The sequence below is a fragment of the Amphibalanus amphitrite genome, unplaced genomic scaffold, assembly GCF_019059575.1.
Source record: "Amphibalanus amphitrite isolate SeventyFive unplaced genomic scaffold, NRLGWU_Aamphi_draft 001557F_arrow, whole genome shotgun sequence".
Classification (NCBI taxonomy): Eukaryota; Metazoa; Arthropoda; class Thecostraca; order Balanomorpha; family Balanidae; genus Amphibalanus; species Amphibalanus amphitrite.
Genome location: NW_024883050.1, coordinates 476 through 28183, shown reverse-complemented (window position 1 = coordinate 28183; position 27708 = coordinate 476). Strand labels below are relative to the sequence as shown.

The window sequence follows — 27708 nt, the reverse complement described above, 5'->3', positions numbered from 1 at the left end:
TAGCGGACAATAAGAGTACCGAGGAGCGGGATGCATGGAAACCGGCGACAAGCGTTCAACGGACCTGTTACAGCAAACTGAGTCGGAACTCAGTCGCAAGAATAACTTTCACGGTCATTGTCCTTAAACAGTGCCATGAATAAACGCTACAGCCACTGCCGACGGAGCCCTGCGCCGACTTTCCGTTCACAGCGCGCTGGGTACCGGGCCGGACCGGGCCCGCGTGGAGACCGGCTCCGTGTCCTTCCTGTCTGGAGCGCCGGAGACACCGGAGCCGTCGCCACCGCGACAGCGGGTAACGGGGCCGGCCAGGATTACTGGCCGGCCCGCCTGGTAACCGGCCGGCCGCCGGCCCGGTCCATCCGGCGCCGCCGCACCCAACACTGAGCCGCCGCCGCCTGCCGAGCGACGGCTCTTCAAGTACAGGTCTCGCGAGATTAAGCGGTAGGTTTTGCACTTTTACATTTCCGGTTATATCTCAGAAACTAATCGATCTACGATGAAGCGATTTTACACGATCATGGCCGGCTTGTTACCCAACAAGTCGATCGCATCTTCAACACTTAAAAGCTTAAGACGACGAAGATATAGCCTGAAGTACACTAAATTTTCTAGGTGCAAAACCTACCGCTAAAACCCGCGAGACCTGTACATACAACTTGTATTTATTTATTTATTTATTTATTGCACTTCATCAGATCGTTCCGCTAAAATAGGGCTATTCTCCGATCATCGTCATGACAATATGCATTGGTATGAAAAAAACACACATACACACACCAGATAAATTGAGAGGTACAATGACGGCATAGCAGTGGCAGAGTACACTATCACGGCATAGACCTACGCGACTGCGTTACTCTGGCGCAGTAAGTCCTTCATCTTGGCCTTAAACGTTGCTACACTCAGACCAGCCAAGCCGTTTTGCAGCGCCATTCGATTGTACAGGGAGGCGGCTCGGTGCACAAATCGACGTTTGCCATGGTTGTTTTTCGCACGACATACGGCTAAAAGGTGCGACTGTCTGGTGTCTCGACACACGTGCTCATGGTTATAGGACATATAAGAACGCAGTACATCAGGCTTCCCCGACTTAAGAATGCCATGCATCAGTGACATGTCCACATGCGCTATAAACTCGGGTACACGCAGCCATGCAAGTTCGTCTAGCACATCAGAAACCTGATCAAATTTTCGCCGCCCGGAGATAACTCTGGCTGAGAAGTTAAAAACTTTCTGTAATCTGGCTATGGTCGTGCGATTGGCGCTACCGTATACAGGAGCACAGTACCGCACATGGGACAAAACGAGAGAGTCGACAAGCCGAGGTAAAATAGAATGTGGAACAATGTGTCTGATGTGCATGAGACCGATAAGAATGCCGAAGCAGCGGTTGATGATGGTGTTGATGTGCGCTTCCCAGGTGAGCTCGGGGTCCATGACCACACCAAGGTTTTTGACAGTTCGCGATAGCGCAAGGACCTGACCCATAAACTCGATCTGAGGAGGCTCGTCGATCCGAGCCAGCTGGCGACGGTCACCGCACATGAGGAGCTCTGTTTTGCTGGCATTGACCATCATACCGTGCTGGAGAAACCATGTGCACAGCGTGTCCAACACGTTCTCCAGAGCAAGCTTCAGTTCTGGAAGCCGGCTACGAGGGCCAGTTATCGCAACCTGGGTGTCGTCTGCATAGCGAACGGCCAAGATGCGGAAGCCGTTGACGCTGGATGGAATGTAACAGCCGATGCTGTTGCTCACGATGTTGAACAACAATGGGCCGAGGCATGAACCCTGGAAGGTGCCGATGTTAATGGGCAAGGGCTCAGAAAGTCTGTCACCCACTCGTACCCGCTGTGTGTGTCCGGCCAGGTAGCTGCTGATCCAGCCCGTGGATATCTGGAGCTGTTCCAGGCTGGTCAGCAAGGTGGCGTGATCCACAACGTCAAAGCAACGGCTTAAGTCAATCAGAGTTAAAAGGGTGACTTCGGAATGGTCCATGCCAGAGAGTATGTGATCGGTCATAGCTAAAAGAGCCGTGGTAGTTGAGTGACGTGCCATAAAACCATGTTGATCGGGACTAAAGAGACAATAGTGTTCGAGGTAGTTGGAGATCTGCTGGTGTACTAACTTCTCTACGATTTTACAGATGACGGGTACATTAGTGATAGGTCGGAAGTTTGATGCCTGCGAGGGCTCGCCTCTCTTATGGAGAGGGATGACAACAGCGCACTTCCAGCTGGAAGGGACAGACTCAGTGACTATGCTACAGTTAATAATTTGCAGTAAAAGATGACCGATGTAGTTAAAGCATGATTTTAAAATTTTGACTGGCACGTCACCCGGTACACACGGGTCTTTGTTAGGCAGGCTAAAGAGCACGGTGTGAAGTTGATCAATCGTCACTGGGATGATGTTCAGCCTTCCCGTGTGGACGCGTGGGAGCCGAACATCAAGAGGGTGTCGATCTGAGCGCTCAAACTCTGCCATCACTGTGTCGCGAGTAGTTCTACCGATAGAACAAAAATAATCATTCAGCTCTGAGGCAGTGAGATCAACAGGGGACACTGACGGGCCGCGCTTAGGAGCGAAAACAGACTCCAGCTCCTTAAACAGACGCGACGGAGGAGCAGCACGCACACGCTCAGTAATATCGTCACGCCGGTCCTTCCTAATTGCACGCTTAGCTAACGCGTTCAGACGCTGATAGGTGTCAGCGTCAGCGCACCGCAAGGCCTCCCTGCGCTGCCGCATGACGTCCAGCGTATCCTCTGTGACCGCTGGAGGAGCGGGGTTACGGACCTTAAACCTACGGATGGGCGCATGTCTATCTAATAAGCGTGTCAATGCATGAGCAAAAGCATCCCACTGCTGCTCACAGGAAGCATCACGTCTGACCAGCGCGCGCCAGTCAACTCCTGCGACATCAGCCAAGAACGCACGCTCATCAAACACCCGCCAGTTACGTCCTGTTCGGTATACAGGCTTATGTCGAACACGCGGCATGGATGAGTGAACAATGACGCGGCGATGATGGGACACAAAATGACAAGTCTCGATAAAGCATGCAGGAGGGTTATTAAAATCACACAAGTCACGTGATAATAGCGCCACATCCAAGATGGACTGGACGTCACCTCTGAAAAAAGTGGGCTGGCAAACGACATTACACAGTCCGAAGCGCTCCTCCAGCTCGAGGAGACGACGGTGAGCGGCGGGACTCGTGCGCGCGTCCGAGTTCAGGTCACCTGTCACCGCAATCTTCTGAGACGGGTGGGCGGCGAGTACGGCCTGCAACTGCTCCTCTATGTAGTCGTAGTCGGCATCCACCTGAGTGGCACTCGTTGAAGGTGGTCGGTAGATGCAGCCGATGGTGGTGGCTCTCTTCTTATTTAGCTTAACACTAAGCCACAGTGACTCGGCGTGCGACTGTCCAGATGGCGCTGGTGTAGCAATCCGAGCCGCCTGCAGAGTGTCACGAAGGTAGACAGCGACACCACCTCCAGCCTTCTTACGTCCCAGCGTCCTGTCCTGCCGGTACAGCCGGTATCCCGGTAGGCTGACGAGGCGGTTCGGTGTCCCAGTCTTGAGGTTGGTCTCAGTGAAACAGTAGATGTCAGTGTCTCTCTGCTGAAGCTCGGATTCGATGTCAGGAAGCTTCGGTAGGAGAGACTGGACGTTCAGCAGCTCTATGGTGATATTTGATGAAGCTGCAGACACGGTAGGGTGAGTTGAACCGGTAGGAGCTGCGACCATGGCAGCTTCAGTCTGCCGCAGAGTCAGGCGCGGCGGGTGGAGGAGGCAGCGCTGTCCCTCGTCGGTGCGGCCCGTCCGCACGGTAAAGGGCCGAGGCGTGATGTGCACCGAGATCGGCCTCGCACCGAGACGCGACTTACGACCTCCTCTCACACCTCGATGGCCGACTCCCCTGGCGATGCCGAGCCGTCTCAGTCGCGCTAAGAAGTCAACATTCGGTATGCTCCGGCGTTCGACGGTCAGGTCTCGCAACTGAAGTAGCCGCTGTCGCGTATAGATGGCGTCTCCGACCTGGTGCTCCGGCGGTCGGTCAGCTGCGGTCACGTGATCAGTGACAGTGGAGCGAGCCCAGTTCAAGGTCACCGGCGCTGCAGCAGCTGACAGGCCAGGTGAGACAGTCATGGCGCGGAGAGGCACAGCGAGCTCATACAGCTGACCACGAACGTAAACAATCTCGGTGCGAGACGAAACCGGCGCGGCAGCGGTGTACTCGTGGATGAACGTACCTCGGCTCCAGGTAAGTAGGGCGAAGAAAAGCACACAACAATACTTTGCAACGCTGCTAAGATACATATTGAGAACGAAAATGACACTAAATACTAACGGATATCAAGCAATGACACGAAAACTGGCGGAGCGCAAAACCGGCTCCTAGGCGCAGCGACACCAGCGCCATCTCAATTATTAGTTAGTATTAGTTATTAGTTATTAGTTATTAGTTATTAGTATTAGTATATAGTTATTAGTTATTAGTATTAGTTAGTTCCGACAGTTTAACTCATACTAGCCAAAAAAATTGACGTCCAGTCTCCGTCCATGCCAGACGCGGCTTGGCCCACTCCAAAGGGATCACGGGCGCCTGTTGGAACCGTGGTTTTGGGTCAGTGATGGACCCTGCATGATCGGAAGCCATGCTTTAGCTTAACCACGGAGCTGTCGGGCTCAATTAGCCACGGGCACCTATAGCTAGCATATTTAGCAGACATAGCCAGGGTCGCCTGTCCAGGCACTCGAAGGTCCACTCCAGACGGTGGTAAGGCCTGTCCAGTGTCCAGACAGTGGTATCCAGGGATGTGTCGCCTGTCCAGACAGTGGTATCCAGGGCTGTGTCGCCTGTCCAGACAGTGATATCCAGGGATGTGTCGCCTGACCAGACAGTGGTATCCAGGGCTGTGTCGCCTGTCCAGACAGTGGTATCCAGTGGTGGGTCGCCTGTCCAGACAGTAGTATCCAGGGCTGTGCCGCCTGTCCAGACAGTGGTATCCAGGGGTGGGTCGCCTGTCCAGACAGTGGTATCCAGTGGTGGGTCGCCTGACCAGACAGTGGTATCCAGGGGTGGGTCGCCTGTCCAGACAGTGGTATCCAGGGCTGTGTCGCCTGTCCAGTGTCCAGACAGTGGTATCCAGGGCTGTGTCGCTTGTCCAGACAGTGGTATCCAGGGACGTGTCGCCTGTCCAGACAGTGGTATCCAGTGGTATGTGTCGCCTGTCCAGACAGTGGTATCCAGGGTATGTGTCGCCTGTCCAGACAGTGGTATATCCAGGATATGTGTCGCCTGTCCAGACAGTGGTATATCCAGGGGTATGTGCGCCTGTCCAGACAGTGGCATCCAGGGCTGTATCGCCTGTCCAGACAGTGGTATCCAGGAGTGTGCCGCCGGCGAGCCTGCGACCCCGGCCAGACGGGACCTCGGCGATCAATGTAACCACAACAAACAGCCCAGCGGCACACCGGCGAGGTAGGCGGGGGAGGGGGGGGGGGGCAGACTGAATCCTGAGGGAGGGGGGACGTCTGCCTGGGTTGACGGGACAGTGAGACAAAAGAGCAATTGGCGATGGCGGAGACCCGTTTTAATTGGGCGCGGGGCGGCGGCTGATGTAACTAAGAAGGTATACGGTGAGTTCAGCAGGATGGTGAAACCACCACCTTACCATGTGGGGAACTACGCATGCGAAGGGGCTTACGGAACAAGAAAAGGACTGATGATGAAAACTATTAAAATAACCTCATCAAAACTTGAAGTACCGGAAAGACTCCGTAAACCTTCACCTAACCCTGAAGACTCCGTGAGAGCATGATTGGGTGCACCATTTGAGTTCGATGACCCAGTTCCCTCCCCTTTACACAAACACGCTTAAAACCGTTAAAAAAAAAAAAATCGGACAGCGGGCAGCGGCGATTAATTTCCCATAAGCCAATTATTTCCACCAGGTGAAGCGCGCTGCACCGGGCGGCACTCGGTGGCCGGTGTCGGTCACAGAGCCCGTGGTTTCGCTGTTTGCTCTGGCGATGAACCGGCGCCCGACCCCATAACTACCGGTAACTCGCCACGACTGCCGGAGCCTCGCCCGCCCTAACAGACGGTCTGAAATGTTTGCCAGGAAATTCAATTATCGCTCTCGATCACCTCTGGACACACACACTGGGTGCGAAAACAGCCCTGCATGATACCGCCGGGTTAATAATGCAGCCGAATTAGGGTGTCACGTTTGACAGGCGCTAAGACCACGCGACGTCCCATCGCAGAGGGCTAGTCCAGACCGGCCACCCGTGACAACGACAGAGCCCCACCTGTCACATCGATAGCAGTGCACCCCATCGCGTCACATCGATAGCACCCTACATGTCACATCGATAGCACCCTCTAACCCGGCTGACCACCCGTCACATCGATAGCGCCCCACCCGTGACATCGATAGCACCCTGTGACCCAGCTAACCACCCGTCACATCGATAGCGCCCTGAAACGACTGACACCGACCTACCGCTTAAACGCAAAGCAAAGCATAAAGATTAAAACGTTTACTGTCACTGACTCCCAATTAAGCATTCACCTTCATACGATCAATCCCTCGGAATACAGCTCTAGAACATTTTAATATATTTTAATATATATTTAATAATATATTTTAGAATATTCAGGGGCGGATCCAGAAAATCTCCAAGGGAGGGGCCATTAGAAACCAGGAGGCCCCCCCATAATCCCACCTGTTGGAGGCCCCATCTTCCCACTTGTTGGCCCCCCCCCAAAAAAAAAACTGCGTCTATTGAGCTTATCTAGCTGTTCAGGCAACATCTCAACATCTGTGCAGGCTTGGAGGCCCTCTGTGCAGGTTAGGAGGCCCTGTAAAAGTGGTCATCTCTGTGAGTATAAGAGACCTCCAAGTTATGAAAAGCTTTACCAATCTTTTAACAAAGAAGTCTTCTCAGCTAGTCTTCTAAGAAATAACTAAGTGGGTAGGTAAAAAAAAAAAAAACTCATCGGATTTCGGCCACTTTATTTTCAGGAGGCCCCCTTTTCAGCTTTTTAACTTTTTAACTTTTTATTTTATTTTTGAAAAAAATCGGCCAAGGGGGGGGGGCCATGGCCCCCATGGCCCATGGCCCATGGCAGCGGCAGCGGAGAGGCGCTGCAGGAGTCAGGAGTCAGGAGCCACTCCCCTGGATGGACCCGGCCCGGCACCAGGTGTCTGTGATGGCACCTTCCCTACAGACGCAGCGTCAGCGCAGTGGATAACGCCGCCGCGACGTCCCCCGGTTCGGCGAAATCGGCCAGGAAGGGCCACCTGGACACCGTGGCCGCACACAGCCGCCGGGTGAAAACAAACCCGGGAAAATAAAACAGCCCGTGTGGGCAGCGGCGGCCCTGACCGAAATCAGACGCCTGCTCGCCATATCCGCCGGTATACGGGAGCGACTCCGGCGGCCGGCCGCCGCTGCCGCACGGCATGTCCGGTTCGCCAAGGCTGTCCGACCCACACCCGGCCCTATCTCCCTTCGCAGAGCTGCAATTACTGCCGGCACCGTTAGTCGTTATCTGCGGCCCTGTGAGCTGCGGCCGCAGCCGCCCCTCCGGCAGCTGCGCGGTCCCCCGCCAGGGCCCTGGCCGGCCGCCCATGGCTGTCGCAGCCCATGGCTGCGGCAGCTCCCCCCCCCCCCCCCGCCCCGCCCTGGCGCGGCGGCCCGGGCATTCGGGATCGATGGTGCGCCGGCTGGCTGGCGCGGCCGGCAGCCTTGGCAACAGCCGGCGGCCGCCGCCGCTGTCTAGACACAGCCGCCGCGCTGACCCATTTTCCCCGAGAGCGTCATGGGCGGACCCAGCGCACAGTCACGGCAGGCGAGCCGGGTCACGCCCTGGATTCAGCCGAACATTGGATCCCAGCTGTTTCTGAGATCCACCCGGCTCCGTGCCGCTCATGGCCTCCCCTGCCGCGGTGGGGCGGGCGCCTCCCCTGTGTCGGCGCCTGGAGACGCCGCTGCTCGAAGCCAGACGGCGGCCGGCCAGCCTGCGATCGGCGCGGCCGACGGTCACGCCCCGGGCCATGTCTGGGCAGCCAGCGCCGCCGCCCCGACACGCCACTTCGACCGGCGCATACATGGTGTAGAAGTCCGTCCACGAAACTGCAGTCTGCATGACGCAGCCGGATCTAGGCGTCCTCCACTAAGAACTATCGCCTATTCCTGGCTGCATTTGTATGAAACACCCACAACTTACCAGCCAACCACATGAATTGCCTTACATGAATGAACATAACTGTGCCTTATCGCCTTGGGCAACATTTAGCTCACAGCGTATTACTTACGAAGCCTTGTTTTCATTTTCGTATTCATATGAGAAATATTTTCAGAGCAGCGAGAACTAACTTCGTGCACCGATAAACATTGTAGTTTACCTTTCATGCCTACATGTGAAAAAATCGGATATCGGCGCCCTAAGCATCAACGGTTCACTGAAGCATAATTAGGTCAATGTCGCCAATAATCGACAGAGCTGAACTAAAAGAACATAACCGCTCAAGCACATGCAACCGTTGCTACAACTTTGTGTCTTGAGCTTAAGAAGTTTCCTTCTCATACGAGTGTGAGCTATCAATTGGTGCCCGGTCATCCTGGCGCGTACCTAAAGTAATCGATAATCCGTCTCATGACTTTGAGACACATCCAAGAAGAAATAATGAACGTGTAGCATGATGGACACAATAAGGAATGTGAGTAGCGTATGAGTCAGGCGCGCGGCGAGACTGAGCTGCGGGACGTGACCCGGTGACCCAGTGTGAGTCATCCGCCGCCGCCGCCGGACGTCGGGGCGGCCGGGTTACGCCCCCTGATCAGTTGCACTGGGGATGACGTATGACAATGTGATTGGCTAATGATGATGCGCGATGACGTGTGCGTGAGAGCTATGGTCTGGTTGGGAGTGTGATTGCTGGGCAGTTGGCTGAGAGGCTCGGAGGAGAGCGGAATATAGTTTTCTTGGTTACGTGGAAGCAGGAGTTCTAAATCGCTTCAAGCTATTTCGGCCATTCTCAGAACAATCAGTGCTTGTGACAATGTCTGACGTGGAAGAGGAGAGTGGTGCCGCGGTGGTCGATACCAATGCGGCGGAACCCGAACTTCCTGCACCTGCTTTCGATCTGCGGGCAATACCAGAGTTCGACGGTACCGGTGACGTCGTCAAATGGCTGGAGCAGGCGAAACAGCTGTGCGCCCTGAGACGCGTTTCCCTGGCCGCTGTTTTGCCGACGCGCCTGCGGGACCAGGCGTACGAAGTTTGGGCCAGCCTCTCCGAGACCGAGCAACGAGACGCTGAGATCGTCCGTGACAAGCTGCACAGCGCCTTTGCCATGGGACCGGACGCCGCAATGTCAGAGCTATATCGTCGACGTCTGGAGCCGGGTGAGTCTGTTGATGCTTACCTGGGCTCCATCAAACGTCTGATGTCTCTAATCGGCTATGTGTCCAGCACGGTCATGACGGCGCATTTCCTACAAGGCCTGCCAGCGGAAGTGCGGCTGACGGTACGAAACAGCGTTGGAGATGGCACGCTCACCCTGGAGCGAGCGGTCGCCATCGCCCGGTCGACGTTGGCGATAACTGCCAGGGAGAGAGCGGCTGCACCGGTGGCTGCCGTCCAACTGCCGCCACCATCGGTACAGCAACAGCGGGCGACCAGAGGAACTGCTCGCCGGCCACCGTTGCGGTGCTGGACCTGTGGCCAGATGGGCCACATCGCCCGGCTCTGCCCAAACGGACGTGGCGACGGCGCTACATCAGCGCCACGGGCTCCGCCGTCGCCAGCCGCCGCAACAGCCCGGGAACGCCCATCATCGCCATCACCGTGAATGGGCACAGGTGCCGAGCACTGGTCGACACGGGATGTAGTGAGACAGTGGTGTGGAAGGGCGTGGTGTCCCAATGGGAGCAGAGTGACACCAGTTTGGTGGCTGTCAACGACAGCCCAGTTCGGTGTTGTGGGCAGGCTGCGGTGAGCCTGGGTGTGCGCGGAACGACAGTGAATGTGCGGGCGGTCGTCGTACCGGCCCGGTTGTTAGGCGTGGACGTGTTGCTAGGTATGACAGGCATCGACGCTCTGCGTGGCGTAAGTGTGAGTGGGGGGTCTGTTCGCTTCGGGAGCGAAGACCCGGCTGCTACGGAGCAGCGTGAGGCCCCGCCGGAGCGGGAGGTGTGCCGAGCGGTCGGCACGGCTGCAGGCGTGCAGCGTGAGGCCCCGCCGGAGCGGGAGGTGTGCCGAGCGGTCGGCACGGCTGTGGGCGTGCAGCGTGAGGCTCCGCCGGAGCGGGAGGTGTGCCGAGCGGTCGGCACGGCTGCGGGCGTGCAGCGTGAGGCCCCGCCGGAGCGGGAGGCGTGCCGAGCGGTCGGCACGGCTGCGGGCGTGCAGCGTGAGGCGCCACCGGAGCGGGAGGCGTGCCGAGCGGTCGACATGGGGCCAGAGTTGAGGATCAACGAGACCGACTTCACGGCAGTGTTCGATGCCGGGGTGTGGACGGTTCGCTGGAAGTGGGCGGGCGGTGTGGACCCGCCACCGCTTCGCAACTCCACGGCTCAGTACGGCATACCGAGGGGTGCGCGAGAGAAATTCGATGCCGAGCTGTCATTGTGGATAAGTGAGGGCTGGCTACGTGAATATGACGAGACGGTGTGCGGTCCGGCACAGGGACTGCTCCCGTTAATGGCGGTAACTCAGGCGGCAAAGAACAAGGTGCGGCCGGTGCTTGATTATCGAGAGCTTAATCAACACCTGACGCCTCACACGGCTGACGCGGACGTCTGCGTGGAGGAGCTTCGACGATGGCGACGCCACGGCCGCCGGGTCGCGGTCCTCGACCTGAAGAAAGCTTTTCTTCAGCTCCGTGTGGACCCGGCCCTGTGGCCGTACCAGACGGTCATCGTGCGGGGGCGACGATACTGCCTCACGAGGGTCGGCTTTGGGCTTTCCATAGCGCCTCTGATCATGAAGTCGGTGGTCAGGGAGGTGCTCGCGCAGAACCCGAGGCTGGCTGAGGCGGTGCGGCCCTACGCCGATGATCTGCTGGTCAACGAAGCAGCCGTTTCAGCTGACGAGGTGGCCCAGCATTTTGCCCGTTTCGGACTCGAGTGTAAGCCGCCGGAGCGAGTTGCGAGCGGCGCACGCATGCTGGGCCTCCGTGTCGCCGAAAGTGACGGGCCGGCGCTCCAGTGGACCAGGGACGGAGGGTCACCCACGCAGCCTCCACCTGTGCTGACGCGACGAACTGTCTTCGCGTGGGCCGGCCAACTGACATCTCACGTGCCGGTCGCGGGCTGGCTACGGCCGGCCGCTGCGTGGATGAAGCGGACAGCCAACCGTCTCAGCCCGGACTGGGACACTCCGATCGTCAATGAGGAACTGCAACGCCAAGTGGATGAAGTGTCGCGAAGGGTGATAGCCTGTGACCCGGCATGCGGCCAGTGGTGTGTGACAGGGTCAAATGTCACCGTGTGGACTGACGCCAGCTCCATCGCTCGCGGCGTCGTCCTAGCCGACCCTGTCACAGACGCCATCATCGAGGATGCGTCCTGGCTACGGGCCGAAGCTGAGCGGGACGTTCACATCAACATCTCGGAGTTGGACGCCGCTCTCAACGGCGTCAATATGGCCCTGGCATGGGGCTTCCGTCGCCTGACGCTCCGGACGGACTCGGTGACTGTGCACCGCTGGCTGAGCGATGCGCTGTCGGGCAAGGCAAGGCTGCGCACCAAGGGGCAGTCCGAAATGCTTATCCGACGGCGCGTGGCTGTTTTCCGTCAGCTGGTCGCCGAGTACGAACTTGAGGTCACCATCGAACTGGTCGGCTCAGCTGCCAACCGCGCCGATGAGATGACGCGGGTGCCCAACGCCTGGCTACAGGCCGCCGATCGGCCGGCCGCCGACTCGCCCGACAAGTCACCACCGGCTGCTGTCGCAGCCATCACATCGAGTGCCTCGCCGGGCGACATCCGCGCCATACACGAGAACATTGGCCACCAGGGCGTGAGGAGGACGTTGTGGTACGCCCGACGGGAGCTGGGGGTGAGGCGCGTCACGAAGACGGCCGTGCGGGACGTGGTCAGGCGGTGTCAGACGTGCGCGTCGATTGACCCGGCTCCGGAACGCTGGCTTGGTGGGTCACTTGAGACGGAACGTACGTGGGATCGCCTGGCCATGGACGTCACCCACCTGCACGGCCACCCGTACCTGACGTTGGTGGACTGCGGGCCGTCGCGATACGCCATCTGGCGCCGGCTGCGCCGGTCGGGGGCTCTGGAGATCGTCCAGCATCTCGAGGACGTGTTTCTAGAGCGTGGAGCCCCGGCCGAAATACTCACGGACAATGCGACGGAGTTCCGCGGCCGGGCTATGATGGCGCTCGCGGCCCGCTGGGACGTGGCGATGCGATTCCGCGCCGCCTATGAGCCCGGCGGTAACGGCGTTGTAGAACGCCATCACCGGACCATCAAAGTGATGGTGGCCCGGCAGGCCTGCTCCGTCGCTGAGGCAGTCCACCGCTACAACGTGACACCTAAAGATGGCAGCGACCCGGCAACAGCTCCGATCAACGAGGTGTTCCGACACCCTGGCCGCGACGTTGACGTGACGCCCCGCGGACGAACAAATGGACAACAGTGCGACGCCCTGCCGCTGAAAACACCAGGTGTGTACCAGGTGGGGGACAAAGTGTGGGTCCGGCGGCGGGGCGACCGATGTTTTGTGAAATCGGACGAGGGAACTGTGACAGGCGTCGTGTCGGCTCAAACAGTCGAAGTCGACAATGTGCCGCGTCATGTGCGCAATCTCCGCCACCGTTTGACCATGACTGATGCCCCGAGACCGGTGACTGTGCACGCCCCGACGGCGGAGCGGTGCGAGGACAGTGACAATGAATGTGATGGCATGTATATGGCAACACCTCCGACTGATGTAACGGAGACACACACGCGGCCGCCGACCGTCGATCAGACCGCGAGGGTCGATCCACCGACCCAGTCTGAGGTGTCTACGGAATGGAGCGAGCCAATAGACGGCGAATTGTCCGAGGGAGAATCACCCGCGACCGTTACATTGCGACGCAGCGTACGTGAGCGACGGGAACCAGACAGATATGGTATTGTTGTGACGGGGGATGTACTTGATGAGTTGAGTGAATGACATGATGTGTGATGTGGTTCTTTAGAACCAGGGGGTGATGTAGCATGATGGACACAATAAGGAATGTGAGTAGCGTATGAGTCAGGCGCGCGGCGAGACTGAGCTGCGGGACGTGACCCGGTGACCCAGTGTGAGTCATCCGCCGCCGCCGCCGGACGTCGGGGCGGCCGGGTTACGCCCCCTGATCAGTTGCACTGGGGATGACGTATGACAATGTGATTGGCTAATGATGATGCGCGATGACGTGTGCGTGAGAGCTATGGTCTGGTTGGGAGTGTGATTGCTGGGCAGTTGGCTGAGAGGCTCGGAGGAGAGCGGAATATAGTTTTCTTGGTTACGTGGAAGCAGGAGTTCTAAATCGCTTCAGAACGTTTAAATAATATTTCTGAGGCTGACTCCCACCAAGCCTGAAGCGCTTTTGGTCAGTGTCGGTGTTTTCAGCTGGATCTAGGGCGGCTCGTCAGTCGTCCGTGTGGGCCGGGAGCCCACCGTTCGCTCTGGGTGAGGTCGCCACCGTGCGGAGCCGGCACGTGCCGCCCCCCCCCCCGCCCGGCGCCGGACAAAATGGCGCCCGAGGTCAGTCGGTCTGCGGCGCATCAGCTGACGGCGGCGGCGGCGGACCGACCACGGGAGGGCCCAGAGAAGCAGCGCGCCGCCAACGGACGGGGCGAGCTGGTCCCACGGAACATCGCAAACGCCGAACCCTCGGGGATGGTATGTGTCTGAACTCTGAATCCGAACTGACGGCGAAAACGGGAGATAAGCAGGTCGATAATTGACAGACATTGGTCGCATTTCGCAGCATCCACACGATTTTTACTCTTCCTCTCTGTAGGTATATCGGTTTTTGATGCATGGAATTATATCCTAACTATAGGGATTATATAAAACTGCGCAGTGCCTGCTGAAAATGCAGCGTTAAGTCGTGACGCATCGCGACAGTCACGGCGCCATGTCATCAGCGATGTAATTACACATATCGATAATTATCAACGATATATTTCGCGATTTCAACGAAAACAAAACAATTCATCACGAAGTAGCACGGACCAGTCATGTATGCTGACACGCCATATTGACAAAGTAAAAGTCCATTGTAACCCCAAAACATTTCACGATCTTATGGTGACCTCATTTTCCAGAAGTTGGCAAAAAGAAACCTCCCCTGAGGTGTCTGACTGACTGACTGACTGACTGACTGACTGACTGACTGACTGACTGACTGACTGACTGACTCTCTCTCTCTCTCTCTCTCTCTCTCTCTCTCTCTCTCTCTCTCTCTCTCTCTCTCTCTCTCTCTCTCTCTCTCTCTCTGCGTTTCTTCCACAGCAGACTGGCGACGCCTGACCTCATTCCTGGCCCACGCGCCCGGCGGCCCAGACGCAGTCAGCCGCCGGCGTCCCCTCCCGTCCTCTGTCCCGTCTGCGGGCCTCTCTCCGTCGCCGAACGTCGGCGGGCCGATGACGCCGGTCATCCCCCATAGGTGTCGCGCGCGGCAGGCCCGCCCGAGTCCCGACCTCCCCATCGAAACACTGGGAGGGCTGCGAGCCGCGGGCAGGAAATGCCAGAGGCTCGGGGAGGAGCGTGATCGCGGCAAACAGGATACAGGGTCGCTTCTGGACTGCATAACACAGATGAGCATAATGAAGGAGCATAAAAATGGAGAAGCAAAATAAGCATAATTGTGACCGTCGTCATAAGTCATAACATCAGAGGCCATTATGGAACATTTGATGCAAACATGAAAGGTGAAATCGACGGGAAATAATGGATATTAGCGAAATGTTCTCTCATCTGAAGCATAGCGACTGACAAATAAACAATTTATTTACAGGCTGTGGAACAGAAAATTGTTTCATAAACTTAACACGCGCACTGCAGCGGGTCTGAGCCGAACACGAACTGCAGGGGGGGGGGGGGGTTGAAAACAACCCCCCCTGAGATCTCGAAAACGGCGCAACGTAGCGACAAGCGGTAAACGGCGTTGGATAGGTTAAAGGGACCCTCCCACCTTAACATTAGTTTTGAGTTGAGATAGCCAAGTTTGCGGCCAGGCTCAGAAACCACCATTTATCCTGGTCGCAACCCCCGCAGCTTTATGGTGTTCAAGAAATTTCTTCCCTTTACTTGCAGGGTGGGACCAGCGTGGTCCCTATCTCTTAACCATTACGGGAATCTGATGACGTCATCAGGCTTTCGCACGTCCGTTAAATGTTTGACTAAAACGTTTTGTAGCACGCGGTGGTATATGCTGCTTTGCGCGCAACAAATGCCGCACTTTCAAATAAAGTCGCTAGGAACAGCGGAGATCCCAAAAAGTAAACAAAAGTAAAAGTCTAATATCTTGAAAACCGGTGAATATTTTTCGATGAAATTTGGTAGATATTCGTTTTTGCTCTTTCTGAACCGAGCGACATCACTTTCATGCCAATTCATTAACTTTTTTGAAGGTGGGAGGGTCCCTTTAAGATGAGATCGACAAGAAATACTAAGATCATTTTTGGGTCAGGTCAAAAACGAGGTCACCAGAGGTCACCGAAGACAAAAGGTTACGATTTTCACAACAGGAATTTCGCGGTAGTTTTTCTTGAATAACTTGTCTTGAACACAAGACAGAGGATCGATTCGAACGCCATCGTTCTTAGCTCGTCAAGGCGCATCGAATGATATATAATATGACCTCGAAAGGTCAAGTTGAAAATTTGACCTCAGGTCAAGGTCATGACCTGACCGAAATAGGTCATGTTGCATATCATTCGATCCGCATTGACGAGAAAAACACGATAAACGTCGAACGGAGTCTCTATCTCTACTCAATCTCAAGTTATTGAAGAAAAACCGCTGGTGACCTCAGGTGACCTAAGATGACCTGGAGATCACCTTCCAAAGGTCATAAGTGATATGTTTCGGTGAAATCACCAACAGGGACCTGTAATACTATGATCCTGAGCGTATTGAAGTCATAGGATGGCATTCAGAGTAAGTTGAAATTTCTCCCATTGACTTATAATGGGCCAGTCGCAAAAATGACCTGACCTTAGGTCATCGATATAAAAATTCCGAGATATACAAGTTGTAGCTCGTGATGACTTTACTATTTCCTGTGGGTTTCAAGATCATATCTCAACAACTGTGGACTTGGTGGGATTGCAAACTTCGAAATTTACGTTTCGAGGTAGGGTCACTTGACCTGACCTGGTGACCTGACCATAGGTCACCTGGGGTCAAATTTTTTACTCAAGGTGTGGAAAAGTTGTGAGAACAGGTATGCAAAATTTGGCGGCGCTACGCGCCGCCGTTTTCTCGCAATTTGCGAAAAACCACAGGGGGGGGGTTGAAAACAACCCCCCCCCTGCAGTGCGCGTGTTAAGGTGTGCGTCATTGATATAAGTTCGTCATCTATGTGTACTAGTTCTTGTTTGTCAACTACTAATCCATTTACATCCATTATCAATGTGTATGTATGCATTGTATGTATGTATTGACGTCAAAAGCCTTCCACGTATGGCGTGACGATGTAACATGGATGAAAGATAAAATGGACTTCGGAAAAGGCCACGAGTCTGCGGACCGTTGCTCGCTAAATGGACCTCAAGGAGGATTGGTCTGCATTCGATCTGAGCAGCAGGATGGATGAAGCTTGAGCATAAGAACTAAATGAGCCCTTAATCGAGGGCTCTTTTGACCCTTAAATCTTTTGACCCTTAAATCAACCCGAATTCCTAAACTTTCCTAATCGAGCAGTTAAGTAAGGGACATTCAACTTCAGCTATCTTCTATATCTATTACTTATTAGAGCATATTTGCTTCATCTGTAGCGACATTTCTCCCATTCGGTAAATTCTCCCATTTACACAACAAGGATGAAACGTTTTATATCAACACCAGCAGAGTACCTTCAAAAGAGCTGATACAACCGAATGAGACTGTGAAAAGCATGGTTAAACAATACTGCGAGTAGCGGAGTTTCATCAGTGGGTATAGGGTGCCGCGACAACGGAATGCCGTTACCTATCGGGCACGCCAGTCCCCTCCCAGCGCCGCTCTCTGCCGACCGACGGGGGCTCCCTACTGATACAGACGCAGAGTGAGTGTCTGCCACAGGACCTGGAGGCAGGGTCTGTCGGCCACGGGAGAAACTGGCGACAGGGTCTGTCGGCCACGGGAGAAACTGTCAGCAGGGTCTGTCGGCCACGGGAGAAACTGTCAGCAGGGTCTGTCGGCCACGGGACAAACTGTCAGCAGGGTCTGTCAGCCAAGGGAGAAACTGTCAGCATGGTCTGTCGGCCACGGGAGAAACTGTCAGCAGGGTCTGTCAGTCACGGGAGAAACTGTCAGCAGGGTCTGTCGGCTACGCAAGAAACTGTCAACCACTGGGGGGGGGGGGGAGGGCTGTCAGTAGGGTCTATCTGTCCCAGGCATTGTCAACAGGGTCTGCCTGCCAACGGGGGCACTGTCAGCATGGTCTGCCTATCGGCCACAGAGGATTGCCGGTAGCGGCTTTCAGACGAGTAGGAATACCAGCAGGGTCTATCTGCCACGGCATCCGTCAGTAGGTCTTTTTTATCCGTCACGAGAGCAGTCAGCATAGTCTGCCTGCCCCGCTCTCTAACATTTTCTGCAGTAGCAGTTAGAAAGCCCACCACCAAACGCTAAAAACCGGCCCCTCCAATGGCCAACACTTCTTCACTGCCATCCATTCGGAATGTGTCGACCGGTCATTCCGGAAACATTCCGTGCCATCCCTCGATCGGATCGGAGCGCTGCAAAGTGCAGAACTCCCAGCGGCGCGGCGCGGTGCCTCAACACGACACTGCCATATAAGGATTGGTCGGCGAGCATCGGTGCCGACAACGGCACGGCGCCTGGAAACTGCGGAGCGTGTAGCCGGAGCGCAGCTGTCCGCGCTGCCGCTGTCCGGACCGCGGCCGCTCGGCGGCGACACGTGTCGGGCGCCGACCTTGAGATGGCCGCATCAGACTGGAAATGTCATCGACATGAAGGCCGGCATACCACAGACGCGGCCACGGCGAGGCCGCCGCACAGCCGGAATGTGCCCTATCCTCTCAGCGCAGCGCTGTTCAAAGACAGGCGCTACAGACAAGCTCGCACGGATCCACTGCCAAAGGATCGTTGGCATGGGATGCTCGCGAGTGTGATGTGGACTCGGAATTTACACCCGAGAATCGAGATAACACCATAGGCAGAACGGGCCGGCGGGATGCTGGTGGCAGCACATCCATATTGGGTGCCCTGAGGACCCGGACCCTCAGCAGAGTGACTCCCCTCCCTCCCCGGTAGGTACCAATTATCGGCACCATTAACGCCCGACCCACGGCCGGCCTTGATCAGCCATTTGGCGATAGGCTGTGAGCCGCACAAAAAGCGGCTGATTTCCTATCAGCGGCGCTGGCAGGCCCACTGCCGACTGTCTGGCCTTGGCGGCGGCGAGCTGCGGCAGCTGGTCTGGGGCTGGCACAGCCCGGCGCTGCGGCAGCTGCCCGGGGCTGGCACAGGAGTCCGGCGGCGGCGAGCCGCGGCAGCTGGCCGGGGCTGGGACAGCCCGGTGCTGCGGCAGCTGCCCGGTGCTGGGACAGCAGCCCGGCTAAGAGTAGAGCTGCGGCAGCTGACCCGGGGCTGGGGCAGCCCGGTGCTGCGGCAGCTGGCCCGGTGCTGCGGCAGCTGGCCCGGTGCTGCGGCAGCTGTCCGGGGCTGGGACAGCCCGGTGCTGCGGCAGCTTCCCGTGGCTGGCACAACAGTTCAGCAGAGAGCAGAGCTGGGGCAGCCGGCCTGGGGGCTGGCACAGCCCGGCGCTGGGTGGGGTTGGGACAGCTGGCCCCGGGGATGGGAGCTGGGACAGCCGACAGCCCGGCGTAGAACGGAGCCGGCGCAGTCCTGTTCGGCTGTGCCGCACGCCGGTGTAGGTACCCACCTGTCTGTGATTGTCTGACTGAGTGTGTCTGTTTGTCTATCTCTGTGTCTGTTTGTATCCTGTCTTACTCTTAATATGGGTGAAAATGACTTTTTAAATGATAAAGCTGCATTGCGAAAGCGACTGTGAAAGCTTGTGTGAGACTGTAAAAGTTTGTAAAAATTGATATAAGAAATGGACAGTGCACGCCGACTAAGGCACGCTCAGCAGATGCAGCCTCATCGGACAGCGTTTGCATGACGTCGGGTATTTATCGTGCCGTTAGCGCTGCATGCAACCAACTGGCAGCCCAGCCTCCAGACATGACATTATCGGCACATAAAGTGAAATACCTTTCCGGTGGGCCGGGCCAGTTCCCAAGCACTGGGGCCGGCTTTCCTCGGTACCGAGAAGTGAGCCAGCGCCGGCCGTGGCCCTGGACCGACAGTCACCTTCAGAGGCGGCCGCGAGCTGGCAGAGCGCCGCTCCGCTCACACAGCCGCCTGGTGTGCAGCGGCGCCGGATACAGGGGATACAGCGGGTACACCGCAGCATAGAGGGACGTCACTCAGACAGCAGCCACTGGCTACAGGAGCGCTGATAAAAGTCCCTCCCCTAAAACTCGCCCTCAAAATAGGAGAAGAGTTGTCTCTGTGAAGTTGGTAGACAGACCTATCTGTCTGCCTGTCTGTCTGTTTGCCTAGACATCTGCGCCGTTGAGTGACCGCGCCCCACTGCGCCATCCAGCTCCGGCGCAGAGCAGGAGGGACGGGGTCCGGTGGTTTAGGTCGGGTCGGCGCACCGCCGCCCACAGTCCACAGCGCGGCCGGCCCGGCCCGGCTGTGCCGCGTGGGAGCCGCGATCGATACGGGTCGTCGGCCGCCCCCGCCGGCCGGCCGCCCATGGCAGCTCGCTGCCGGCCGCCCCCGCCCCCGCCCAGAGCTGTTGGCAGCTCACACCGGCGCCGGTGCCGCCCACGCCTTCCGCTTCGTCACCGTTGGCGCCGCTCCGGAATGGGACGGGAGCCTCCGCCGCCCCGCCGCCCAGACTGCAGCCTCGGCCCGGACCGCAGCACCCCAGACGGGACCGCAGCCTCCCCTCGGAGCAGCAGCCTTTCCCGTCTGGACGGCAGCTTCCCACCACGACCGTCTGGACTGCACCCCCAATGAACAGACTGCAGCTCCCACCCACCCCACCGCCTGGACCGCAGCTCTCACCGCCTCCCGTCTGGATTAGACGACCCCACCGCCGCCCGCCGCCCCCGCCGTCCGGTCTGCAGCCCTATTGCAGCCTCCCCTCGGAGCAGCGGGACCTCGCGGCGACGAGCCGGCCGATTGCGGCATGTCCGGCGCCGGCCCGTTTTGGTCCCCCGGGAGGGGAGCGCTGCAGGTGCTGGCAGCCGCTCCACCCGCTCCGAATACAAAATGGAGCCTCTCTGCGCCGGAAGAGCTTCGGGTCGGCGGCGCGCGGCGGCGCCGGCCGAATGCAGGCTGCGACAGGGGAGCCATCGAGTCCACGTCTGTTCCCCTTTCCGTCTGGTAATACCTGCGCTGCAAGTATGAATAGTAAATACGGGGCTGAGATCGAAGCTTGGTTTTATATAATTTTACATAAGTTGTGACAAACAGAATATTGGTAAAAAATGACGCCTAAAGAGCCACTGAATATTGTTTTTCGCGCTATCCAAGTGGTGGGTGGGGGGTGCACAGAGCTGGAGCACAGGTTCACAAATTATTTTCGAGACCGAACAACTGCAAGGAACGGCGCATTGCCCCAAAAATCACCGCAGTAAACCGATGCTGACAATAGTTAATTAGATAACATCTTACATAAGTACCTAAAACCAGGTAATGTCGACAAACTCCTTGATGATTAGGTAGGTACGCGGTAGCCGGTGCTACGAGTATATTGTTACTTTTCCAGTTTCCACTTACAACTTGCAATTATTTCCAGCTCTGTCTCTACCACAGGCTTCTGGTAGATAGGCGGGTCTCGCAAGGTCGACCACTTTGCCCCATTTCCCTCTCCCCGCGGGAAGGTCAGCAACAGCAGCGTCCAGCTGCCTGGAGCCTGCAGCCTGCTCTGTGTAGCCCGCTCAATGCGCTCGGGAATCATGCATCCCCAGCACCATGCCGGCCTTCTGATAATGGCATCGGACTATGCAAAACTAACAACACTCCCTGCAAAGTCACGTTATAGTGTCAGTTTCGACTGAGACTGAGAAGAACGCTGCTTCTTAGCACTCGGGGAGCAGCGATTTTTTGTTTTACCGCCCCCTACTAACAAATGCTTTAAAGATCACTTATCCACAAGAGACTCCAGCTCTGCCAGGATGTCCGTTACTCAACGTGAAATAGCCACCGCTCTGGCAGCATCACCATCCAGGCGCCGCCGCCAGGTCACCTTCCGTTCCGGGGCTTTTCAGGCGAGTGAAGCCCGCCCTCGGCTCGAGGCCGGCCACAGTGACCTCTTCTTTCCACTTGTGCACCGACATCAGTCCACCCCTGTCGACCCCAGGTCATGATCCACCCCTGTCGGCCCCAGACGATGACCCCCGCTGTGCCCCCTGTCGGCCCCAGGTCACGACCCCCGCTGTGCCGCCTGTCGGCCCGGGTCATACCCCGCGCTGCGCCCCCGCCAGCGGCGGGTCACTGCACCGGCGGGCGGCGGGCGGGCGCGGCCGTCGACCCCGCCCATGGCCGGCCCGCCGCCGCCCGCTAAATATACCGTCGGCGCCGACAGCCGAGGGCTGCCGCCAGACGGCCGGCGGGGGCGGGGGCGGCGGCGGGGGCGGCGGCTCCGCTCCGTCGGCGGCCGCTCGCAGCCCGCTCCGTTCGACTCGAATCGGCCCTCGGCCCAGACAGCGGCCGGTCGTCGGGACCGACAGAGCGCGGAGGGGGGCAGAGCGCCAAGGTGACCCCGCCGGCGCCGCCGAGAGAGACAGAGCGGGGGAGGAAGGTGACCGCTGTTCCCCCTCCTCTGCCCGTCCCCTGGCCGCTGCATTGACCGGCTCCGGTGACCCCCCCCCCCCCTCCGGCGACCCGGCTCACCCCGCATACCCCCTGACCCGCCGGCAACGGAGAACTCGACCTCGCCGGGCGAGCAGGCGCACCAGAACTGGCGAGGCGAACAGAGAACCCTTGCCTCGCCTGAAGAAAAGAGACCTCTTACGAGAGAGCTTGTCTGACGAGTACTACACCTCACCTGATGAAGGAAGAAGAAGACGAATACGAATACGAATACGAATACGAATACGAATACGAATACGAATACGAATACGAAGAGAGAGAGAGAGAGAGAGAGAGAGAGAGAGAGAGAGAGAGAGAGAGAGAGAGAGAGAGAGAGAGAGAGAGAGAGAGAGAGAGAGAGAGAGAGAGAGAGAGAGAGAGAGAGAGAGAGAGATCCTTCCTCACACGAACAAAGATCCTCCTTAGTCCCAATAAGAGCCCGCAGACAAGGGTGCGGGAACTACTTTCAGACTGGGGGGGGGGGAGGGGGGCACACCATAATAGAGATCAACCTAGGGTACCCCCAAATCTAGTTTTCTCACCGGTTTTAGGCCACTTATTTTTGGGGGCAGGATGTCCCCACTGCCACACCCCCCCCGCGGTTCCCGCGCCTATGCACGCGGACATGGAGTGATCGCAGCCCTTACCCCGGAAGACTGGAAGGAAGCCCTGACCCGACCGAGCAAACACAGGTTTCCGGGAGCACGGGCCGGGCCTGTGGCGCAGCGAGATATGCAGAGCGACCCAGTGCGCTGCGAGCCACGCTTCATTGGTCGCTCCGATCGCCCGGTACACTACACACGGAACCTCATTTCGGCGACCTAATGAAACGCCAGGGCTGGGAGTGAGAGCGCAGTTAGGGGTTATGATAAGGGGCCCGGCTGGCTCACAAAGCGAGCCGGGTGGAGGAACGGAGTAGGGTGGATCATTGACAAAACAAAACGGGCTCAGCTGCCGGCTGTCGCGGTGTCCATCATAGTTTTATGACCGACACGCAGGGACGTGCAACCCTGAGTCAGAAATTAGTTAGAATGATATAGAGATTTGGGATGGTCAGAGGTGGGCTGCAGGTTAGGAGAGGGAGAAAAGACGTGGGGCAAAGTGGACGCATGGTGTTGTGTTGTACAGCCTGGAAGACCTGAGGCCTACCAATATTTTTGACTTGACAACGACAATTCAATGTAACCCTGGCTTGAAGACATATTGTGGAGTTCGAAAAAAGTTTAAAAATTGACTTTCTCTACAAAGTTCGTCAGCACGTTGGATCTTTCGATATGTATTCACATATCTTCGACAGCAATCGTGTCGTAGATCTGTTCGGACACATCTTAGGGTTCAGATTGAGGACACGGAGCACGTGGAAAAAGTCCATTTTGAAACCTAAAATTTGGAAATTGTATAAACCTTTTTTACCCTCGCCGGACCTATTAATTTATATTTTGGTATCTAGGTTTTAAGGCATTTAGAGATTGCTGATGCACGAAACACATGCGCAGTGGCAGTGTACCGGCAGTAAAATGTATTCTATCTATCAAGTTAAGTTTGGTGTCAGTCAGTACTGCTCAGTTTGCCGTGCAGCTGCGGCGGCCGGCCGGCCGGGACCGGCTGGTTCCGGCGGCGCGCGGCGCGCGGCACTCCCTAGTTGACCTCTGACCCCAGAGCGGTGCGTGTGAGGCGCCCCCCCCCCCCGCCGCCACCCTCGCCAGACCGGCTGACGTCAGGTCACAGGAATGCGCCCCGTCCGGGCGGCCGCCGGATGTGAGGGGGGGGGGGGGTGATATGCAGGAGATGCAGCGGGGAAGAGAAGCGTACATTTTTGAGACTTTGCCGGTAACGTGCGTTGATGGGAAGAAGTGTGGAACTGGAAGGCATCAACGGCCCAGACTGAATAAGCGAAGGCAACAACATCCTTATGTGTGACAACGTATATCCAACGCTGTCATCACGATGAATTACCTATCAGGAGAAGGGAACCCCATTTAACAGTACCTAATGATAATGTAGGCAGTATACCCTGGCCCCTGCACACAGGGAACGGCAACTACAATAAGAAATATTGCGAGTTCTAAATTTTTCTTTAAAGGGTCCATCAAGCGATGAAAAGGATAAGTGTTTCGTGAAAAGTATATCGATTGAATGACTAAAACTGTTTCCACAATGAAAACCAATTCACCCCAAGACGGTAAGCAGGCCCGAGCCCTTCTTGTCCCCTACACTGAACCACGTGGACTGTGGAGGCCGTCGTCAGTGACTGATCACGGAGCAGGATGTGGATGTCGAGACCGTGGGTGCTCCCACATTCCGTGACCGGGGGGAGGGGGGAGGGGGGCAGCCGTTATCGATCCCGGCCGATAACCGTCGCCCGGCACACACCTGGCAGACAGGGCCGCCCAGAGGCGGCCGTTCGTGACCTCGGCGACCCGGCGCGGCGCGCGGGGGGGGGGGGGAGGGGGGAGGGCGGGCCGCACCCTCCGCCTGGCTGCAGACGGCCAGAGACAGCCAGCGTGGCGCCGCCCTGGGCGGTGGCCGCCGCCGCCCCCGCCGCCGCCCTGGGCGGCAGAGCATCGATCCCGTCTGGCGGCGCCGCCCCACCCCAGCGGGAGAGGGAGGGAGGGAGGGCAGCAGCCGAGACTCATCCCCGAAAACGGTCACAGGAGCTTCCCGCCGGCGCCGCCAGGGGCGCTGTCGGTCAGCGCAAGGCTCTGCAGTCTGCAGTCTCTCCACTCAGCATCAGCAGTCAGCAGTCATAGCGCTGTCGGTCAGCGGCTCATGAGGCGGGACCCCGGGTCCTCCCAGCAGTCTCTGGGAGGCAGCGTTGTAGCTGTTCCCTAACCCCACAACTCCGGGCCGGGCCGGGGCGGTGCACCCTCAGATCCCCAGCGTGTTGGTCCGGCTGAGCCAGGTCTGACCGAGCGGCCGTCCTTACTCCTTACCTTTGATGCTGACCACCTTGCCTCGGAAGTCGGCGAAGTAGCGCAGCAGGGCGTCCTTCCAGTAGCTGCGGTACGAGATCAGACCCAGGTCGGAGAGCGGCTTCTCCGGCGAGCCGATCTTGTTCTCCGTCTTGGTCAGCAGGTAGCCTGGCGGTGAGAAAGGGTCCCTCGTCAGACAACCAGGCGAGATACAAACAACACGCCTGTCTCACGGCTAGAAGAAAGGCAAAACTTTTGATCCATCGATATTCCATTGCGAAGTAGACAGATGAAAGACAAAATAGATAATCCTAGGAACACGGGAAAGGTCTCGCAATAAATTCTTGTTCATTGTTCACAATCACTGCTTTCGGTTACACATGAGAAACAACACCGTTTATGTTCCCCATGTGAAAGGCAGACAATTGGAGCAAATGTCGGCAGCCTTCTCTGAGCCTGAGTAGTGAGCGAGCACTGACCATGGAGGCTTTGTACCCCAATCAATTGCAAAACACCCAAATTACGCCAACCCCAGATCACGATAGTTGATGGAGGCTGTAAGCAATATGCTGGATCGAACCTCATATCACCGCACTACATAGAAGATGTCAATTCCTATAAGTTTTCATTCGTCAATATTTACATAGTTTATATTCGTAAGCGTAGCCTCTAGCTAGGCGTAAGTCGAACATTCTTTAGTCTCAAAATGGTGACAGTAGTCAGAAGAGTAGGTATAAATAATATGAAACCCACATTGTTCTAAAACCGCGTTGAGGAGAAAATTGCGGGAGAATTCAAGCAGCATCAGCAAACAAACAATATCAACTATCATCAACATCAGAAATATTTAATCCCGCAGATCACGTATTGATGATGTTTTGTAATTCAGACCGGATTCCACTACGCTGAGTACGAAGTCATTTCTCATCATAGCCCACGGCCATCTGGCCCTGCCATTGCGAACTCAACGCCCCGGGTGTTCTATGGAAGCGGCAGATCGCGGTCAATCGGCCAGAGCATATGTGCGCCCCATTCTATCGGACGGCACAGACAGCCCACTTCACCACGCTTCGAGAGCCTCCGACCCGGATGTCCCTGGCTCTGCCCTCTCCTCCGGGCTCTGCCGCCCTCTCGCCGGCCGGGCCGCTCTCCCGGTGACAGCGCCCGGGGCAGGGGTCACCCAAAGGTCACGCCGCGCGCCCGGCCGCTGTGACCCGGGTGCTGGGGTCGGACAGGAACGTGACCTGTCCAACGGGCGTCCCCGACTGCTGCGTCACCGGGTCCGGGGGCGGGCGCCGGCTGGACCGAGCCGCCCGGCCCTCCTCCACTTCAGTCGACAGGCCACACTGACCGGCGAGCGTTCCTCGAACCAAACGGACCCGGGAGTGCAGCTATGGACGACCTCACTCCCAGTCCCAGAGAACGGACAACAAAGAACAGCCAGCCAATGTCGCCCCTACTTCGTACTCACATCCGAGCAGCATGCCTGCACATTGCACGGTTATAAACACAAGCACCGGTCTTTTACAGCTGTTGACTCCGCCGCGGACCTCAGTTCCATCCGCCGCCGGGCTGCCAGAGACAGTAGGCTCTCTCTGAACGCCGCCGGGCTGCCAGAGACAGTAGGCTCTCTCTGAACGCCGCCGGGCTGCCAGAGACAGAAGCTCTCTCTGAACGCCGCCGGGCTGCCAGAGACAGTAGGCTCTCTCTGACGCCGCCGGGCTGCCAGAGACAGAGCTCTCTCTGAACGCCGCCGGGCTGCCAGAACAGTAGGCTCTCTCTGAACGCCGCCGGCTGCCAGAGACAGTAGGCTCTCTCTGAACGCCGCCGGGCTGCCAGAGACAGAAGCTCTCTCTGAACGCCGCCGGGCTGCCAGAGACAGTAGGCTCTCTCTGAACGCCGCCGGGCTGCCAGAGACAGTAGGCTCTCTCTGAACGCCGCCGGGCTGCCAGAGACAGTAGGCTCTCTCTGAACACCGCCGGGCTGCCAGAGACAGTATAGGCTCTCCTGAACGCCGCCGGCTGCCAGAGACAAAGCTCTCTCTGAACGCCGCCGGGCTGCCAGAGACAGTAGGCTCTCTCTGAACGCCGCCGGGCTGCCAGAACAGTACGCTCTCTCTGAACGCCGCCGGGCTGCCAGAGACAGTATAGGCTCTCTCTGAACGCCGCCGAGGCTGTTCCGTGGTGCTCTATACGGGAGCCGAGACCCTCTATGAATGGAGGCCAGCCAAGGCCGCTGCCGACTGCCATCCGAGTTCCGGAACGATAGCCTTCCACCGGCCCCCCGCCAGCCGAGAGCAAACGTTTCAGCAGTCTGCAGTATACCCAGCTTCAGTCAGCTGAAGCTTTATAGCAAGGCTGCCCATTGTCTACGCCTCCAAAGACTTCCGAGACTTAGTGTCCAATGTCCATCAGTCCTTCTCGGAATGCTGCCGTGTTTGGTAAATACATTAGATTTGTAAAAAGCGCAGCCTGCATGGCAGGTTCTTTCAGTGACGTCATCGCTCTCGCAGGCGGGCTCGAAGGCCAGCCTCCGGTTCAGGCTGCACACACAGCACGGTGCAGATTCCACCGTTTGGACGGATTCACCGGTGCATTCACAGACAACCACACATTTATCATATTCAGAAAGAATTAATGCAAATATGCATGGCAGATGAATGCACGGTTTCCGGAT

General features: G+C 57.3%; 2 protein-coding genes across 2 annotated transcripts in view; one reads left to right on the top strand and one right to left on the bottom strand.

Moving 5' to 3' along the window:
• The window catches only part of LOC122373820 (histone acetyltransferase KAT7-like), a 50444-nt gene extending 23928 nt beyond the window's left edge, over positions 1 to 26516 (bottom strand). Inside the window, exons 1-2 of the mRNA XM_043352189.1 lie at positions 26504 to 26516; positions 25054 to 25200 (exon numbers count right to left, since the gene is read on the bottom strand). Of these exons, the coding sequence (XP_043208124.1) occupies positions 25054 to 25200; positions 26504 to 26516 (160 nt within the window). The remainder of the gene's footprint in view (positions 1 to 25053; positions 25201 to 26503) is intronic.
• LOC122373822 lies at positions 9529 to 13545 on the top strand. Its single transcript, XM_043352191.1, has 2 exons — positions 9529 to 10219; positions 10340 to 13545. The coding sequence occupies exons 1-2, from the start codon at positions 10109 to 10111 to the stop codon at positions 13199 to 13201; spliced, it is 2973 nt and encodes a 990-aa protein (XP_043208126.1). The 5' UTR covers positions 9529 to 10108; the 3' UTR covers positions 13202 to 13545.
• Positions 26517 to 27708: the final 1192 nt, after the last annotated feature.

Excerpts from the sequence above, each read along its gene's own strand:
- LOC122373822 (XM_043352191.1), top strand. The coding sequence starts at position 10,109 with ATGACAGGCATCGACGCTCTGCGTGGCGTAAGTGTGAGTGGGGGGTCT. Across the intron at positions 10,220-10,339 it reads AGGCCCCGCCGGAGCGGGAG|GTGTGCCGAGCGGTCGGCAC; the intron begins GTGTGCCGAGCG and ends CCGGAGCGGGAG.